Source organism: Panthera leo, chromosome A1 (genome assembly GCF_018350215.1).
Source record: "Panthera leo isolate Ple1 chromosome A1, P.leo_Ple1_pat1.1, whole genome shotgun sequence".
NCBI classification, from domain to species: domain Eukaryota; kingdom Metazoa; phylum Chordata; class Mammalia; order Carnivora; family Felidae; genus Panthera; species Panthera leo.
This window is the reverse complement of record NC_056679.1, coordinates 1,026,675-1,044,976: the sequence shown is the minus strand read 5'-3', so window position 1 is coordinate 1,044,976 and position 18,302 is coordinate 1,026,675. Positions and strand designations below refer to the sequence as shown.

Genomic DNA, 18,302 nt, shown 5'->3' with positions numbered 1-18,302 from the left:
ACAATTGAAACAGATCCACTCACTATCTGCAAAGGAACACATTTTTCTGTTTACATGTATACCAGCATGGATCTATATATACATATATAGGATCACACCTCAGGATGTTAATTCATTTATTTGCAATTTTAAGGAAGAAATGACGCCATCCTGATTATCATATATATGGCAACAAATATACAGCTTTGCTAACTGTAACAAAAGATAGATGCAGGAGTTTCAAGTGACTTGTCCCTAACACCATTTTTCTATGTTTTTTTAATTTTAATGTTTATTTTTGAGAGAGAGAGAGAGAGAGCAAGAGAAGGAGTGGGGGAGGGGCAGAGATAGAGGGAGACAGAATCTGAAACAGGCCCCAAGCTCCGAGCCGTCAGCACAGAGCCTGATGTGGGGATCGAACCCATAAACCGTGAGATCGTGACCTGAGCTGAAGTTCAACGCTTAACCAACTGAGCCACCCAGGTGCCCCTAAACATGAATTCTTTTCGGTTTTGGTATGACAGTTTTCAAGAATTTGAGGATTTTGAGGAACAGATCTCATTATGAAACGCCTATATACAAAGTAACTAAGAAAATCCTTTAGAATATCCTAGTATTATATATTCAAATAGAGTAAATTCTTTTTTCTTTCTTGGCAAGCCAAGAAATCATTATGTTCCATAAAGCCACCCTTAATATTCTTGAAACGTAACATTTTTCTCTTCCAAAACTACCACAACGACCTTTTTTGTTTTTCTTTTAAGGTTTATTTATTTTTGAGAGAGAGAGAGACAGAGTGCAAGCAGGGGAGAGGCATAGAGAGGGAGACACAGAATTCAAAGCAGGCTCCAGGTTCTGAGCTGTCAGCACAAAGCCCAACACGGGACTCGAACCCATGAACTGCAAGAACATGGCCTGAGCTGAATTCGGATGCTTAACCAACTGAGCCACCTGGCTGGCACCCCTACCACAACAACCTTTCTTATTAACATTATATCCAAAAATAGCCATCAAATTACTAACCTCCTGTATTCCAAGGCAAAGATAATAGATGCTGTCAGGTGCATAACTCTCTCCATTTGGCCGTCGGATCTCATTCACAAAATGAGCTAACCCATAGTTAAGCTCAGCCGTGGTGTGAGAGAGCAGATCCTCTTTCAACTTTACTGATTTAGCTAAAAAGAAGTAAAACATTAGTAATTATTATTATTTATTCTTAAGATTAAGAAACTTTCTCTTTTTTAAGATTAAGAAACTTTCTGAAATTGATTTAGACTATATTAGAATTTAAAAGTAAAATGAAAGCTACATTTAAATGTACTTAAAATATTTTAAGCCACATTTATGTTTTTTTTAAGTAAAGGTAGTTAATAACAAAACTCTTGATTTGCAATAGGGTGGAGAGGAAACAAAATCAGAACACTTACGAGATTTCAGCTCATCTAATACAAGAAGATCTTCATCAAGTTGCCTAGTTTTGACCCAGTGTTTCCATGCGTTGACACCATACGTATATTTGAAAGGAAAGCTGCATTCTGAATTGTCAGAACTATCATCATGAGACTGGTATCCTGATACAGCCTTTCTCTTGGCTCCCTAAGAGTAAAATACCATTGTAAAATCTTTTTTTAAAAAAATACCTACATTATTTCACGACTTTATGTAAGCCATCCCTCAACAAATGAAAATTAAAAGAGAAATAACATCTATTTATATGCTTAGAATTGACTGGTATTCTGAAATCTGAGAATAGCCACCTATAACATTACTTGAAATATATCTGCAGAAATGCCGTATTTCTACATAATCCACTTTGTATATCAAAATCATAATAACTCCTGCTGTGAGAGTCACTGGTAAGAAAATTAAGACATAATTAATAAATAATCTGAAAAGCGTTCTAAATCTTAAGGTAAGAGAGAAATTGAACTTTTCAATTTCAATTTCACTCAGCTCTTTTGACTTCCATGATGGCATTATTTACTATATAAAAGTTTTAAATTTTGATGTAGTATACCTAATTCACCTATTTTTTCCTTTTGTTCCTTGTACTTTTGGTATCCTGTCAAAGAACTATGCCTAACCCAAGGCAGTGACGATTTAGGCCTATGTTTTCTTTTAAGAGTTTTATATTTTAGTTCTTACATTTAGGTCTATAACCCATTTTGAGTTAATTTTTGTGTGTGGTGTCAAATAGGAGTCCAACTTCATTCTACTGCAGGTACTCACTCCTTTTTCAGTTTTTTTCTTTCTTTGTGGGAAAATTTGTGAAAGTCATCCTTTTTGTTTCTTTTGATCTTGCTTTATGTCGAAAATCAGAAATAAGTAAAGTTGTTGATAAAGTATTTTTTTAAATCACATCTGTTAACAACATTAAGGTTTGGTCTACCTAAACAATTAAACTGTCCAGCATGTCCTTCTATGTACTAGCATGCGTAAAAAAGACCAGATATTACACACTGTAACTTAACCTCATAGATTAGTCTCATCAGAAATAACAGTGGAAAAAACAGATCCCTAGAAAATAGTCTCAATTCTTGGCAAAGAATGGAGTTTACTTTTTGAGCAACTATGTCAACCTTTGGTCAGGATAAAATTAAAAAGAAAAATTAAATGGCAGTAATATTTGCTCTTCTATGAAGTTACAAATATGAGACACTTTTATTACTTGGAAAATTAATTTATTACTTTGACATTAACTCTTGAAGTCTTATTACATCTAAGGGAAAAAAGTCTTCCCATATTCTCAGCACAACTGTGGGTCACTCACTGTATCCTTGCTCTATAACTAAAGAGGTTATCACTACAAAGAGATAGTGGCTGAATGCAAGAATACTATTAATTTATACCTTTTTTTTAGATCGAGGTCTAGGCTGTTCCTCATATTCTTCTCCGAAAACAGGTGGTAATAAAAATTCATTTTCCATATCAAGTTCCTCAGCAGCTAACAATCAAATCAGAAGAACTTTTATTTCCAAATATAACAGCACAGGCTTATGTTACATAAATACAGCCAGCAACAAAGAACTAATCACAGAATATAAACAAACACCTATATACAGGGGGTAACCTGTGCTACAGGAGAGGGTGAATAGAGAATTGTCTGAGTTCTAATAAACCCTATTCAGACTCATAAAACACATGTATACTGAATAACAATATGACATTTTCATGAAAATATATAATATCAGAAAAATATTACAACCTGAAATTCAATTCTAAGATCTAAATGGTCTCAGTACAGGGGCACCTGGGTGGGTGAGTCGGTTAAGTGTCCAAGTCTTGGTTTTGGCTCAGGTCGTGATCTCACGATTCACGGGACTGGGCCCCTAGGGGCTCTGAGCTGACAGTGTGGAGCCTACTTGGGATTCTCTCCCTTTCTCTCTGCCCCTCCCCTGCTATGTTCTCTCTCTCTCAAAATAAATAAACATTTAAAAAAATAAAAAAGTAACAAGTGATCTCAGTACAAATCTGTTTCGACATACCAAATCTTTCTCAAAATAAAATGCTTTGCATTCTTTTTTTTTTTTTTTTTTTTTTTTTAATGGTTATTTATTTTGAGAGAGAGAGAGAACTCTCCACTGCCAGGGAAGAAGTCCAAGTTGGACACTTAACCAACTGAGCCACCCAGGTGCCCCAAAATGCTTTACATTCTATTTAGTGTGCTTATTAGCCATCAATAGATTATTTAAATTTTTTTAAAAACAATCATTTTTTTTAAAAAAGAGGTGCCTGGGTGGCTCAGATGGTTAAGCATCCAACTTCAGCTCAGGTCATGATCTCACAGTTCGTGAGTTCAAGCCCCACGTCAGGCTCTGTGCTGACAGCCCAGAGCCTGGAGCCTGCTTCGAATTCTGTGTCTCCCTCTCTTTTGGTCCCTCCCATGCTTGTGCTCTGTCTCTGTCTCAAAAATAGATAAACATTTAAAAAAAGAAAAGAAAAGAAACAGTCACTTCTTTAACCTTTTCTCTATTTCCAAAGTAATCTTACTTTGTGAAAGATTTTTTTTTTTTGGCTCTAGGAAATTTTCTTTAAGTCCTATGCCTCATTTCAGAAGTTAACTGTTGAGTTTTGTTTGGTAAAAAAAAAAAAAAGACAAAACCAAATATAAACAGTAAAGGCAATAACATGAACATTAAATGGTTAATGATCATAACCACAATTATGACTCCATAACTAAATTCCATAACCAAAGTTGACACTGGAAGAATAAAACAGCATAACAGCATTTTGAGTACCTCTAGGGAAATCTATTTCGATATCCAAATCTGGTTCATATGGTACATCAGGCATACTGGACTGTGTCTCCGGGTCAGAGTTCTTCAAGAGATCTGAACCAATTATGTCTGTTTCAATAATTACACCTGTAATCAATTCATGATATAATTACAAATCAAAACACCTATATTTAGTCTATATTTAATCTGGCAAACAGTACTTATATTTAGTCTGGAAACATATATGAACAATATATAAACAAGAATAAACACATGTATTAATAGTCATAAAAGGAAAAGTTATATAGCCATCTTGAAATGTAAAATACTATACAATTGTTACATAATCAGGAGTACATGGAAACTTTTAATCCTTTAAGCTTCTGACTGCCCCTCTTCAAAAGTTAATGATAGTAAAGCAATTCCAGCATGTATGTATGATATTTCTAAAAGCAATCTCTTGTCAAAAATAAACTAATGAGGGTGGATCACTGCAATTTTCAGCACTCTTTACGAACTGTGACCTAGGTTATCCATATCATTCAATTACAACAGCTTTCTAATGTTCTGATCAGTTGCTTTCAAACATTTTTGTATTGTAAGCCACAGTAAGATATGCATTTTATCCATTTTGGTGATAGCAGACAGAAACACACACACACACACACACACACACACACACACACACACACACACACGAAACAAAGGTTTCACAAAACAATACCCTTTCTACGAGATTAACAGTGACATTTTTCCCATTTCACTTCCTTAAAAAACAAAACCACTGTTTGTAACCAAGTCTTTCACAAACAAGGTCACATTATGAAAGAGAGAATTTATAGTGTTTCTATTGTACACTAGGGTAAAGTGAATTAGGCAGCTTATGGTTGAAACAGGACTCTACGTGTTACCAGAGGAGTAAGGGTAGGAATAAACATTCTAAGAGAATCATCCATGGCATACTCATCATATATACCATTTGGCAAGCACTGCCCTAACAGAAGTTGGGATAAACCCTCGTTTAGATAATGCAAATTACTAAGTACAGCCCACAAATTGGGGATAACCATTACAATATAAGAGTTTGGATCATTATTAAAGCCGACTACAAGTTGTTTTTGTGTCTGAGGTAGTCCACTAAAACAGGAAAAATTCTGAGTTAATTTTAGAAGTCAAATCCTATTATAATTAAAACATGGACCATTCAAATTCCTGCTTGAAACTGGGCTTGACACAAGAGAGCTTGTGGCTAGCTAGAGTATGGGTCTCTTCAAATACATCTTTGCTGCAATGCCTCCCCCATTCCCGTATCAAGTTGAAACTTAATGATATGCTCTGGAACATACTTTAACAATTACAACCCTCTGAAAACCAATAATACACTTATTCGCAAAGTGAAATACAGAGCAGCTCACTGTTGATGTTGGCAGCTTCCGTCTTCCCCTCGTCCTCAGTCATCATATCTGTCATTGTAAGCAGCTCTGCATCAAGAGGATCTGAGGAAACTTTGCTTTTTAGCTCCTCAACTGCTGCAGGGATCTTCTCACTGTTGTCCAAGGAGGCAGGCAGAAAAACAGGAACCGGCACCTAATTAAGCAAAGTATTTACTGTTAAGTTTACTCCATGTTAAAACATGATTTTCCGGGGGCACCTGGTTGGCACAGCTGGTGGAGCATACAACTCTTGATCTCAGGGTCATGAGTTTGTGCACCATGCTGGGTGCAGAGATCACTTAAAAATAAAATCTTTTCTTTAAAAAAAAAAAAAAAAAAAAAGATAATTTTCCAAATTAAGAATTATTCTAACACAGGATCTTCTTTATAATACGACATTGGATAAAAGCTTTGGGGGAAGAAACACATATCAAAACTGAGATATCAACTATAACAGAGTAAGCCCAGAAAATAAGCCAGCTACTTTCTGAAATAAACATTAAAGAAAAATAAGTGAGGTACTTCTGCCCCGCCCCGCAGAGGACTGGGACAGCCAAGCCGTGGCATAGTGTCTTAAGTACCACAAGTGTTTTAGGACAAAATAATGTAATTATAATATATACGAAATTCTCTTCCGTGTTTCAGTTTTAAACCTGAAAACTTTACAAATGTTTTTCTCTACAATGAACTCGAATATAAAACACCATGTGCATAAAGCAGATGCAGACACTTGCTAAACTTCACCTTTAAGGATCTACTTGATTAAACACAAATCAAACACTGACAGTCAACCAAACCTAAGTTAACTGGTGAAGCTGAAGACTCAACCCTCTGTTCTACTAGCTTCACTGAGATAGTAATTACAACAACACTGTTCTCCCACTTAATGCCTGATAAACCTCATAATGAAAAAGAACTTAAAGTCCGACTTACAGGAACAGGAACTGTAGTAGGAACAGGAATATTCTGACTGTACATGTGCATGGGTACTGGGATATACACAGGCACAGGGATAGGCACTGGAACATATTCTGTCTTCCAATTATCATCTAAAAATACAAAATGTGTTTAAAGAGCACTTATATATCATTACTCAGTGTTAAAATAATTTGGTAACAAAGAAATATTTAAGTGCCTCTGTTCCCATTTAAAAGAAATTCTCAGTTTTTCACAAAATTAGGTGATGTAAAAACAACAAAACTAAATATAGCAGCTGTATTAACTTAAAGAGAATAAAAATAGAATTTAGGTCTTTTTTTTTTTTTCTTAATACAAAGAAAATATCCCTTAAAAATGTTACATAGTTCCAGATAGCCTAGATTCCCCTCATAACCCCTGCAAAAATACGTATCTAATCAATTAAGATACATTTAAATCTCATAAAAACACATATTTGAATTATTTCATCGCATTCTGACAAGGAAATAGAATTGTTAACATTACAGGTCACTCTTAAAGAGGTGATCTCTGAGGCAACACTTTAACTTTAGTGAATTTTAGCCCCAAGGAAATTTTTAATATAGCTTTTCACCTGTGACATAATTTTTATTCTAGACCTTTAACACAGCTTTTCATTAATGATTTTAAATATTATGCTGTATTCTCAACGCAATATCTAAAATCGGATAAGCAAAATCAACAGGGAATGACAAAGTGACCAAGCAGATATATTCCGTAGCCTATTATTTGAGACAATCATGAATTTCGGTGAGTGAGGTGTTAAGTCAAATTTTCCTAAGTTACCTGTCTGACAAGATTTGGTCTGCATGTGAGGTTTACAGTAAGTGGCTTTCGTCATTGTTAAAGGTTTGCAGAGAACGGCTTTGTTCTTCATCTCCTTGTTAGGTGTTGGAGAAGGGGGTGGAGCTGAACCCTACAGAGAAGCAAAGGGAAACATTTTATTTTTGCCTCTAATTTTCTTACTTCCTGGTGTTAATGAATATCTAGGTCATGTGGAGGGAACACACAAAAGTATAAGAGTATAACCAAATTATGTTATTATTACTATGTTTACCATAGTCTTAATCTGAAAGGATCAGTATGAATCTGTCCTAACTACAGACAAAGCAGTAGTAATCATTCATTCTACAGAACTTTGTGACCTTCAATGGATACCACCAGCACATTTTTTAAAAAACCATAAAAAGACAATTGCCACTTTTAAATAAAAAGGAGAAAAAAAAGCAAGGTTGTTAACCTGAATTTTGCAAATAACTAGGCTTTTTGAAATTTACTTGAGAAAGAAAAAAGTTCTTAGTTATTATGGCCATCTGATACATACTAGTTCCCTGTACTGGATATATAGTTTGTATATTTATATACTAAATTTTAAAAGTTAAAAAAAAAAAAAAACGATGAAAAGAATTACCAAAAATATTATCAAGCTTCCAACTATATATTCTTATATCCCAACAATTACAATTTCAGAAACTTATTCTAGATAATAGTCTCAGATGTTTTCACCATGTTAACTGTAGCATTATTTACAGCTGAAAACGCTTCCCCCTTCCCCCGCCCACATACACACACATAAAATCTAAAATAAGCTAATGATCTGTCCATAAGGGACAAAACATAAGGTGCTCTCCATACCACCTATTGATCTAGGAAAAAAGGTACAGAATATCTGAGGTACTTAAGTTCTAGACGGTCACCATGAACACTACTGAACCATTACTCCAAAAGGAAATACAAGGTTAGGTTCCTGCAAGCCTCTGGTCACATCAATGCATAACCTTGTTTCTGCTGAAAACACCCTTGATTTCATATATATTTCTTACAAATAATTATATGTAGATTCTTTATAACACATTATGATTATAGCATTTTTGCGTACTGTACTAGGATTACGGACGCACTCAGGTATGTGCGCACACACACACACACACACACACACACACACACAGTACACAGATACAATACACACATACCATACAGTACTCATACTCAGTCCTGTTAACACACACTATATATTGTACACTAATGCAAATAAAGTCCTAGGAAAAAAACCAAAGATTAAACATTTAAAGTTTTATAAAAACATTAACGTCTTACTCTTAGTGGACCTGCAGGATGTACAATGGGGCAGTGCACTGTGTGGTTAAACCTCTCAACCTTTGGCGTGCCCATAAAAACCAAGGGAAAGGTTGTTGACAATTATTCTGCAGAAGAGGAAGAAGTCGATGAGGGTGACATGGTGACATCTGGCAGTTCTACCTCAAGAGTTTGGTTCTTGCAACTTGTGGACAATATCAGCAACTTTCCCTCCCAAACTGGCTTCAAAGAATTAAGTCAGCCTTGTCTGCTTAACTTCTCACCTCAAATCTTTTAAGCGTCTTGACGTAAGGGGCAAACACAGTGGTGTTAAATTTGAGGCTTTGTTCAAGTACAGAGTCACATTCTTCCATGTGTGTCACTGACACACACACACTTTTTCCCAAGGCAGAATTCCATTCCAGTATTTTGGCCACTGTTAGAAGAGCAATTCTTGGGAGTCTTAGGCTGCCTTGCATCACTGAATCTGATGCCTTTTTTGGTCATCTTGTCCAGGTCTTCATCGGTGGCTCTACTGCCTTCTCTACCAAAATTTCCTCCACATCTTCTTCCTGCATGGCCCCAAAGCCTTCTTCACTTACTTGGTGCAACACACATTATGTTTTTAACACTGTTCTTTTTATTTTCTGTAACACCTTCAAAGCCTCTGAAACTTTTCAACGCAGTCTGGTCAAACATTTCCCCAACAATTATTCACAGTAGCCTGCTCGATGCTGTCCTAAGCTGTGCCAAAACAATCACATTGCGTATGGTGACTGACTTCCAGTAATCTATCAAGGTGGTTTCCTTGTTGGTGTTGAGAGCCTCAAAAGCTTTCTCATGAAGTAGGCCTTGAAAGCTTTAAGTGTGCCCTGATCGAGGGGGTGGATGGGAAACACAGTGTTTGGGGACATAAAAGGAACTACACTGAGATAGGCATTTTTGAGTTCTTCAAGGCAATGGATATTATCCAGGAATAAAACCTCAAAGGCAAGGTTTTCATTCTGAAAACCTTCAACCTCTAGGATGAAGCAGTTGGGAGAACCAATCCCAGAATATTTTAGATAACCATGCGTGCATTCTGTCCCACCTCCAATGGGCTGGCACACAGTTCAATTTTTCCCTGTAAGCGCTCATGGATTTGGGGCTCTATGCACCACGAAGGATTTACACATAAAACCACTCTTGGCACTGGCACACTCTAGCAAGGTTGTATGGTCTCTAAATGACTTAAAGGTCAGGGGCTATGGACACCACTTGTATTATATGGGTTCATTTGCCACTGACCTTGTGAAAGCAAGCCAGTCTCATCAGTGTGGAAAACCTGCTTGTCTGGATATCCCTTCTTCCTGTGTTATCACTTAGCTGGTATTCTTCCACAGCATCCTGGTTCTGATCTGCAGAACCCACCTTGCCTACAAGTTTAACATTTTTCACACCGTTTTTCCTTAAAATGTGTGAGCCAGCCAGCAGGAGGCAAGGAGCGTTTTAACATTGTCCTGATCCTGGGAAACGTGTTGTAAGCTCAAAGTCTCACCACAATGCTATTTCATTGTTTTTTGGTTTTTTTCTTTAATTAGTCCTAAGTCCATGAATCCATAAACAGAGTCACTATTCCTTCTTTTCCACAGCTTCACCATGCACTATAGGTTTTATTTTAGCACTTGGAGTTGCCTCATCTACAGATTGGTGAATTTCTTATTCCTTTTTTCTGGGTATACCATATTGTTGATTCACGAACATTAAACTCACTGTAAACTGAATGAAGCTCACCTAACACACCTTATTTCCTCTGTAAGGCAAAAAGCAGCCTTCTTGTGCTTAGGAACACTAGCCAGCACTTTAATACTATGTTTAGGGGATCTTTTATGAAGCAAAATCACCAATAAAAAGGACAAAATACGATAAAGGTAGTACACTAATTAGACTATGAAAAGGAGACCTGTTTACAGGATGAGCTGACAAGAAGGGAAAGCTCTGCCTTGTTCCACACCTCAGTAGGAAGATGCACTTCAGGAAATTCACATTTTTTTACCACTCTGCACATGTCTGCACATGTCTTTGAAAAGTGTCATGGGCATTGATTTAGGGGTTACAAATAAATTTTAGAGAAGAGGCAAATTTGCAAATATGAATGATGATCAATTGTACTTAAAACATCACTGTTTAATAAATTTATCTGTGCATATTTTAAGATGTGGAAAGATATAAATTTTTAAAAACTAATACATATGGCCACAGGGCTGGTACTAGTATGAGCTTATTCTAGATTCATCAGGATTTCAAACCACATAATTAATCAGCTAAGAAAAAGAGCTGTGAACAGGAACCTAGGGAATTTATTTCTAACACTACTGCTGTGTTAACATCAGGCAACTGACTCAATCTCATGTCTCAATTTCCTCAACTGTAAAATGGAAAGAATAATTTAACACAGAGTTATTGTGTATCTATTATATACTAAGACTAGGTAAGTTTGGTCCAAACTGCAAAATACTCTAGAATCCCCACATAAGAATAAGGGGTCTAAAATCATGTATGTCCTAGATTACTCAATGTTTTACTTCCTGTCATTCTAGAAACATCGCATCATGTCAATTAAACTACGTCACCTGGGGCACCTGGGTGGCTCAGTCAGCTAAGGGTCCGACTCCTGATTTTGACCGGGTCATGATCTCACAGTCTCGTGAGTTCGAGCCTTACGTTGGGCTCTGTGCTGACTCTGCAGAGCCTGCTTGGGATTTTTTCCTCTCTCTCTCTCTCTCTCTCTCCCTCCCTCTCTCTCTCTCTGCCCCTTCCCAGCTGACGCTCTCTCTCTCTCTCTCTCTCAACATAAATAAATAAAAACTCAAAAAAATAAATACTGAAGGAGGACCCAAAACAATGAAAATTATAATGACAAAAGCTACCAATTGTTGAGTATTTGCTTCATGCCAAGGACTATGTGCTACAATGTTTGTATCCTCCTAAAATTCTTATGTTGAAATCTAATACCCAATGTGATGGCATGTGAAGGTGTGGTCATTAGGTGGTGATTATGTCATGAAAGCAGAGCCCTCATGAATGGATTAATGCCCTCATAAAAGAAATTCTGGGGTGCCTGGGGGCTCAGTCTGTTAAGCATCTGACTCTTGATTTTGGCACAGGTCATGATCTCATGGTTCGTAAGATCAAGCCCTGCCTTGGGCTCCGCATTGAGAATGTGGAGCCTGCTTGGGATTCTCTCTCTCCCTTTCAAAATAAATAAACTTTAAAAAACCCAAAAAATCCTAGAGATTCCTCACCCCTTTCCACCATATGAAGACATGGTGAAAAGATAGCTGTTTATAAACCTGGAAGCGAGCCTTCACCAGACACTAGCAACTTGATTTTAGACTTCCCAGCCTTCAGAGCTGTGAGAACTTCTGTTGTTTGTAAGTCATCTCATCTAGGGCATTGTGTTACAACAGCTCAAATGGGCTAAGACATTATGTAAAGCACCAAATTTACATAACTCATGAAATAGGTTATTTAATTCTTGTAACATTACAAGAAGTAAGTGACTTAATCACTCCCGGAACTTTACAGATGAGAAAACTAAGGCTCGGAAATTAACAACCTGGTAACAATGACAGAGCTAAAAATTCTGAAGTCAGGACTCAAGTAAATTCATCTAACAACAAAGCCTGTGTTCTTAACTACCATACATACTGCCTTTATGAGGTCTGGAACATAGCAGCTACCATGTGTTTAATACTTACTATGTGATAACCCTGAAGCAGGCACTATCTTCATCCCCATTTTACAAATAAGGAAATTCACAGAGAACTTCTGTGACGGGACTTGTCCAAAATTATACAGCTAGGCTCTCACCCTTTGAAGTTCATGGGTGAGGAATTAAGATTCCAAAAGCTTACAAGAAAAAAATGGGAGAGGGCTTTAGTAAGACAAAAGGTAATTGCGGTGGCACACTGACTTACTCTCCCCTAGACCATCCTGTCTGTCATAATAATGTGGTTCAAGTGCTCGGAGAGGAAAAAAGTATTTAATACTGTGCTGGTAGAAGGGGTGCCTTAAAGCCTTTGAAACAAGGCTAGAAATTGCCTTATGGCTGTACAAAGTTAACAAAATAGGGAGTGGCCATCCTTATATTCCTCATTACGGATAAAAGTGCCTGGTATTGAAATCAGAGGATTCAGCCGAAGTCTTCAAAGTTATTTATGAATTATCTGATTTTAAATATAATTTTCCACAAGGCAGAGGGGATGACGTATAGGGGAGGAAAACAAAGAAGAAAGCACTCTTACTTTCTAGGATTCTAACTATTAACATCACAAGCAAAAACTGAATGGAATAATGTAAAATCACCAATTTTTCATCAATGTCAGTGATCCTAAATCGTGGTTACATATTAAAATCACCTCAAGAACTTTCTAAAAATGCAGAATTTCTGAGTTGGGGCCTAGGCATTGGAAAGTTCTGAAAACTCCTCAGGTGATTCTAATGTGTAGCCAGAGCTAAGAACCACTGATTTATTCTTTCTTACCAAGATAAAAACTAGCTCAGAGGGTTAATATACTGCCAATAAATGACTCCTATAGAGGTTCCCTTGGGTAAGCATACCAGAAATACCTGCATTCCAACACTGGTGATTATTGTTACTCAGCATACAAAAGGGTATCTCAATGTGCTTCAAAGTATAGCAAAACTTTGCTTCCTCTCTTTATTCATTACTCAAATGGCCGCCACTTTCAAACTACAAAAGTCTTAAAATGCTAACATAAAGCAGAACTTGATGTATTACACCAAAAGGCTAAAGAGAAAAGAAAAAAGTCCACAGGACATGTTATGAAAGTTATTTCTCATATTTAAAAACTCACAAGTTCTGGGCCCCAACATATATCTTCAGATACCTATTGGAGAAATATATGCTCAAAGCCATTAATAATCTGGCCCAGCCCATCTTTTTACCCTCATTTCCCTTGAGTTCACCACAGGTCCCCCTTAAGTTTGGCCCTAATGAATAGTTATGCATGCCCTTAGCACATTTCTCCTACTTTTCATCCCTTTCTACCTGGCAACCTTCTACTAAATTGTTGAGAAGTTTTTTCACAGCCACCAGGAACAGACACAATCATTCAGTCAATCATTTCAAACATACTATTGCTACTGCCTTAAAGATTATAGGCACTTCAACTTCAATACCATTTATATGTCTATCTCCTCCAATGTGGGTAGAGGCCATAAGTAATTCAAAGTATCTGTGTTAATACTGGGTAGTTCAGCTGAATACTTCAACGGTCCCAACAGGGGAAAGTAAAATTATTTTATTATTATGATCAGATTAAATTGGACTCTTTATTTATACCCACATTAAAAAATCAACACTTAGTACTTTACTTAAATAATACTTACTGTCATTTTGGTTCGGGACGTCTGACAACCCTGATCTAAAAACAAACAAATTAAAAATAAGACAAGTAACACTTTCTGCACAATGTTCTAAATCTGTATTTCTCATTAAATGTTACTGATTTTTAAAAAGAGTTAATGAAGAAAATATTTTAAGCTATTTTAAGTAAAGAATATCAAATGTGAGAGCTGCGACACAAAGCTAAATAAGTGGAATTAACCCTTTTCCCATTTTGTCCTCTCAAAAAGTATTCGCTGCTTTGGGGTCAATACTATGTTCTTATGTTTAACTCTTCAACAAGTCACAACTTGTAAAGAGTTTTTATTGTTCCTCCGAACCGAGTTTCAGCATATACGATGTGCTAAAAATGGTTTTCATTCAGAATTGCATTGCTTTTAACTAGCACTAAAGTTTTAAAAGAGGATAAAATAAAAAGCAATAAATCTACAGAAATATCACGTGGGGCACTTCCACCCAGAAAAACTATGAAATCTGCTAGTAAACTATGTCAAAAATCAACTATTCATTATCATCACTTGGAATTCAGATCAGTTAGAAACTGAACACTGCTGTACAGGTTTTTCAAGTTACCACCTAAATTATTACATACCATAATGTAAGTTTTCAGGTCCTTTCTGAGTTGTCATGTTGGGCTCATTTTGCTGACAGTAGAAACGTAGTAAGCAGTGTTGATCACAGAAATGTTTCATCTCCCCACGCCACTGCACTCTCTCTTTAAGTGTTCCTTGAGATTTACAACAGTCACACCTTGCAGCCTTAATTTAAAAAAAAAAAAAAAAAAAAAAAAGGAAGGTATCAGACATTTCAAATTAGAAAATTTTTAGTCAGATGTATATTTTAAAAGATTTCTAAAAGTTTATCAGTAATTCTGCCAAATGTGATAAAACAATTTCTGATAAAAAATGGTATGAATCATAAACATACAATAAAATCCACAATAAAAGTGAAAAAACTGTAGCAATTTACCTAATTATCAAAATCCTTTCTATACTTACCAGAAGTTAAAGACCAGCATTACAAAGATAGGATAACCTAAAAAAGTGAACATTGGTAGACCAAATAGGTACAGTATATTTTAATATTTTAAAATAATTTTGAGGACTCTAATGACATACTGTAGAAGTTTTCTACAATCATTACACTGAAAATCTCTGAGTAATAAACAGATTTCCTGCGTTCAACTGATAGCTCATGAAAAATCAATTTAAAGAAGTTGTGTAAGACCAGAAAAATTCTGAAACAAGCTCTTATGAGAAAATCATGCGTGTTAAGTTGAAGTGTATTCAACAGTTTAATAAATTTAAAGAGCTTTATTAAATACACTGATTTAACTATTAACAAGAACTTCAAGTTCATGTTTCAAATACTCAAAATATTTAATTGATTGAAAAATAATTATACTTTAAGACAACAAATTTGACCTACCTCTAGGAACACAATTCACCCTCAACTAGTCTAACAACTTCATAGGCAAAAAAAAAAAAAAAAAGAAAAGAAAAGAAAAAAGAAATAGGAAAAAAAAAAAAACCCACAAAACAAAAATAAAATCCATACATAAAAAGTTAAACCTTATGATGGTGAATCCATAATAGACAGATTTTTATTTTTTAGTGATCCCCTAAATTTTGCCCATTTTCACTAATTCTTAACAATTTGATCAATGAGTGGACCAAAGGATATGAATGGTTAATTTCAAATACAGTTCTTTTCATAATTAAGTATTTGATCCAGTTAAAGTAGAAATAAATTACCATATTTCTTAAATCACCCTTTGGTTTAACAACTTAGAAGTTTTGATAAAGCAATACATATTACGTTCATAATAATTATGTGGTTTTTCCTCGTTACTCTACGTAATCTATGGTTCTATACTGTGGGTTTTGAAATCTCTCATTTTATGTCTCAATAGTTGAGTTCTATGAATAAATACTGTATCAAAATTCCTAGTCAGGAATATTACAAATGATTTTGTTGATAAACAGGTCTTATATAACAAACATACCCCAAGGTTAGAACACAGGCTCTTTTTTTTCTCCAGGTCAGGTATTTCTCCTGCTGAATAAATGTTAAATGAATGAAGATTTGTAGTATAAATTATGACTATTAAGTGATGCCAATATCACATCTCTTGTCCAAAAAACTGTGACCTCAAATTTTATATTGCTGGTAAGACTATGTGGTAACTTCAGTATAATTAGCACTTACTATCACCCAGGTCATATTTTACTCAATAAAGAAAAAGGTCCCTGGTCACCACCCAAAAACTATTCTTTAAAATAACCTCTGAAGTATTAAAAGCTCCAGTGTTTGGTTCCCTTTTCACATTTTACACTAAAAGACAAAGCTCAAAGGAAGAAATCAAAATCTTAACCTTCTAACCATTGAGTCTAAACAGTTAAGAACATAGCATAAGTGAAGTTGTTGCCTGACTACCTCATTCGAGAACCTGAAAAATAAAAGCCCGGCATGTTGTATCTACTCCCTGGAATCCTCAACACAATGCTGGAAACTAAAGTCCAAACAGATCAAGTGACTTGTGTAAGGTCAAACATTAAAAATGCAGAGACAGGATTCAAGGCAGACAATCCAAATCAAACAAGTTATAAAGACAATGGAAAGACAAAATGAATTAATATGAGTTAACTAGAGAATACAAATCCTAACAGAAGTAAAATGCTGCAAGAAGGTTCTCCATGTAATATCTAAAACCCAAATCAATCTGTGTAAAACTTACTCAAATCACTACCTATACTATGCTAACTCTTAAAATACTTCCATTTCTGCAGTAATTTAGAAGGTCAAGGACATAAAGCCCAGCACATTATATTCAAAGAATCTGAACAATGAAATCACTTCATGATTACTATAGACATTTGGATTTTGTACTTGAAGCTCCTTTCTTCCAGAAAGATTCAAAACAATTTGAATTTGTTTGAATTAATTTGATTTCTCTGTATCTGAAGAGGAGCAAAATTAATGCCAATGTGCAAATGGAAACAAAACATGTGTATACACATTTTCAGAATGGAAGGATAATACCAGTACTCAATCCTAATCCCAAATTTAATGCCATAATCAAAGTTTTAAAAGTTGTAAACCTTTTTTCCATTTTTCCATTTAGTTTTTTTCTTTTACAACCACTCATGCAAATTCTGGAGGCAAGTGTTTGGAATTGAGCTTCAAATACAATGACTAATTGGGAAACATGGTTAAAAATGACCATCATTCCTTTACCAAAACCACTTCTTCCCAACCACAGAAGAGAACTCTTAGAAAAGCTGAACATTTCTATGCAAAAGAAGTGAAGTATGACTTAACTGCTGGTTTAAAAAAATACCACTTCATCATCTACTTAGTGGTTTCCCTGGCACTGTGGAAAATCAGGGATTGTCTGTTATAAGGGGTCGGGGTGGGGGGGAAAGTGGGTAACAGTCAACAGTTCAAACAACCTAAATATGCAGGTGCTAAATTCTTAATTCAAAACTCTTAATCCAACATCTCAGCTAATACAGGAATTTCTTCTTCAGTAATTGACAAAGGGTTATTCATTCAGCCTGTACTGATGCAGTCCCTATTATTTGGCCATTTCAAATTCTCATTTTTGGGTGATATATATACATCTGTGTAACTTTCGTATCTACTTGTTTCCTATTTCATCAATCGGATCTAATAAAGTGCTAGGAACTCTTCAGTTATCCAAAAAGCGTATCTAAAGTAAGAATATTAGATATTCCCTTTCTAAAATTATTTCAAAAACAAATAATCTTTTAAAATCAGTACTTACAGCAATTTTTTTTTTTTTACAAAAGACAAAATTTTTAAAGCCCAATCTTTTTTACTGAGCTCCTTTTATGACTCAGATTTACTAAAACATAAGTATTAATTTGATCAAAACCGATAAATCATACTTTTATACTATTAGAGGGTATTCACATTAAAGACTTTAATACCCCTACCATTTACTACTGGTTTGGACAACAAGTCAAAACCTGTGTTAAAACACTGTAATTTGAAGTAATAACATTTAAATCAAGATTATTAGTTCTACTAAGTACTGTGAAGTATTCTGAAGAAACAGTAGGTCTTTTAAATTAACTTTACATTAAACATATCACACTCCATTATAAAACTAACTCCTTTCTCTCCCCAAATTTTTAACTTATAGAGATCGAAAGAACTATCTTCCCACCTGGTTTCACAATATGCCTGGAAACATTTATTGTGAGG

At 35.3% G+C, this 18,302-nt stretch overlaps 1 protein-coding gene across 2 annotated transcripts in view; it reads right to left on the bottom strand.

Annotated features, from left to right (window-relative positions):
* ZMYM2 (zinc finger MYM-type containing 2) overlaps nt 1-18,302 on the bottom strand; it is a 104,407-nt gene that overhangs the window by 14,522 nt on the left and 71,583 nt on the right. For both annotated transcript variants that reach the window (XM_042952337.1, XM_042952970.1), the window contains 9 exons: nt 14,665-14,830; nt 14,057-14,091; nt 7,373-7,502; nt 6,563-6,678; nt 5,612-5,783; nt 4,218-4,343; nt 2,829-2,923; nt 1,407-1,575; nt 1,003-1,154 (listed from right to left, as the gene is read on the bottom strand). In XM_042952337.1, the coding sequence (XP_042808271.1) occupies nt 1,003-1,154; nt 1,407-1,575; nt 2,829-2,923; nt 4,218-4,343; nt 5,612-5,783; nt 6,563-6,678; nt 7,373-7,502; nt 14,057-14,091; nt 14,665-14,830 (1,161 nt within the window). The remainder of the gene's footprint in view (nt 1-1,002; nt 1,155-1,406; nt 1,576-2,828; nt 2,924-4,217; nt 4,344-5,611; nt 5,784-6,562; nt 6,679-7,372; nt 7,503-14,056; nt 14,092-14,664; nt 14,831-18,302) is intronic.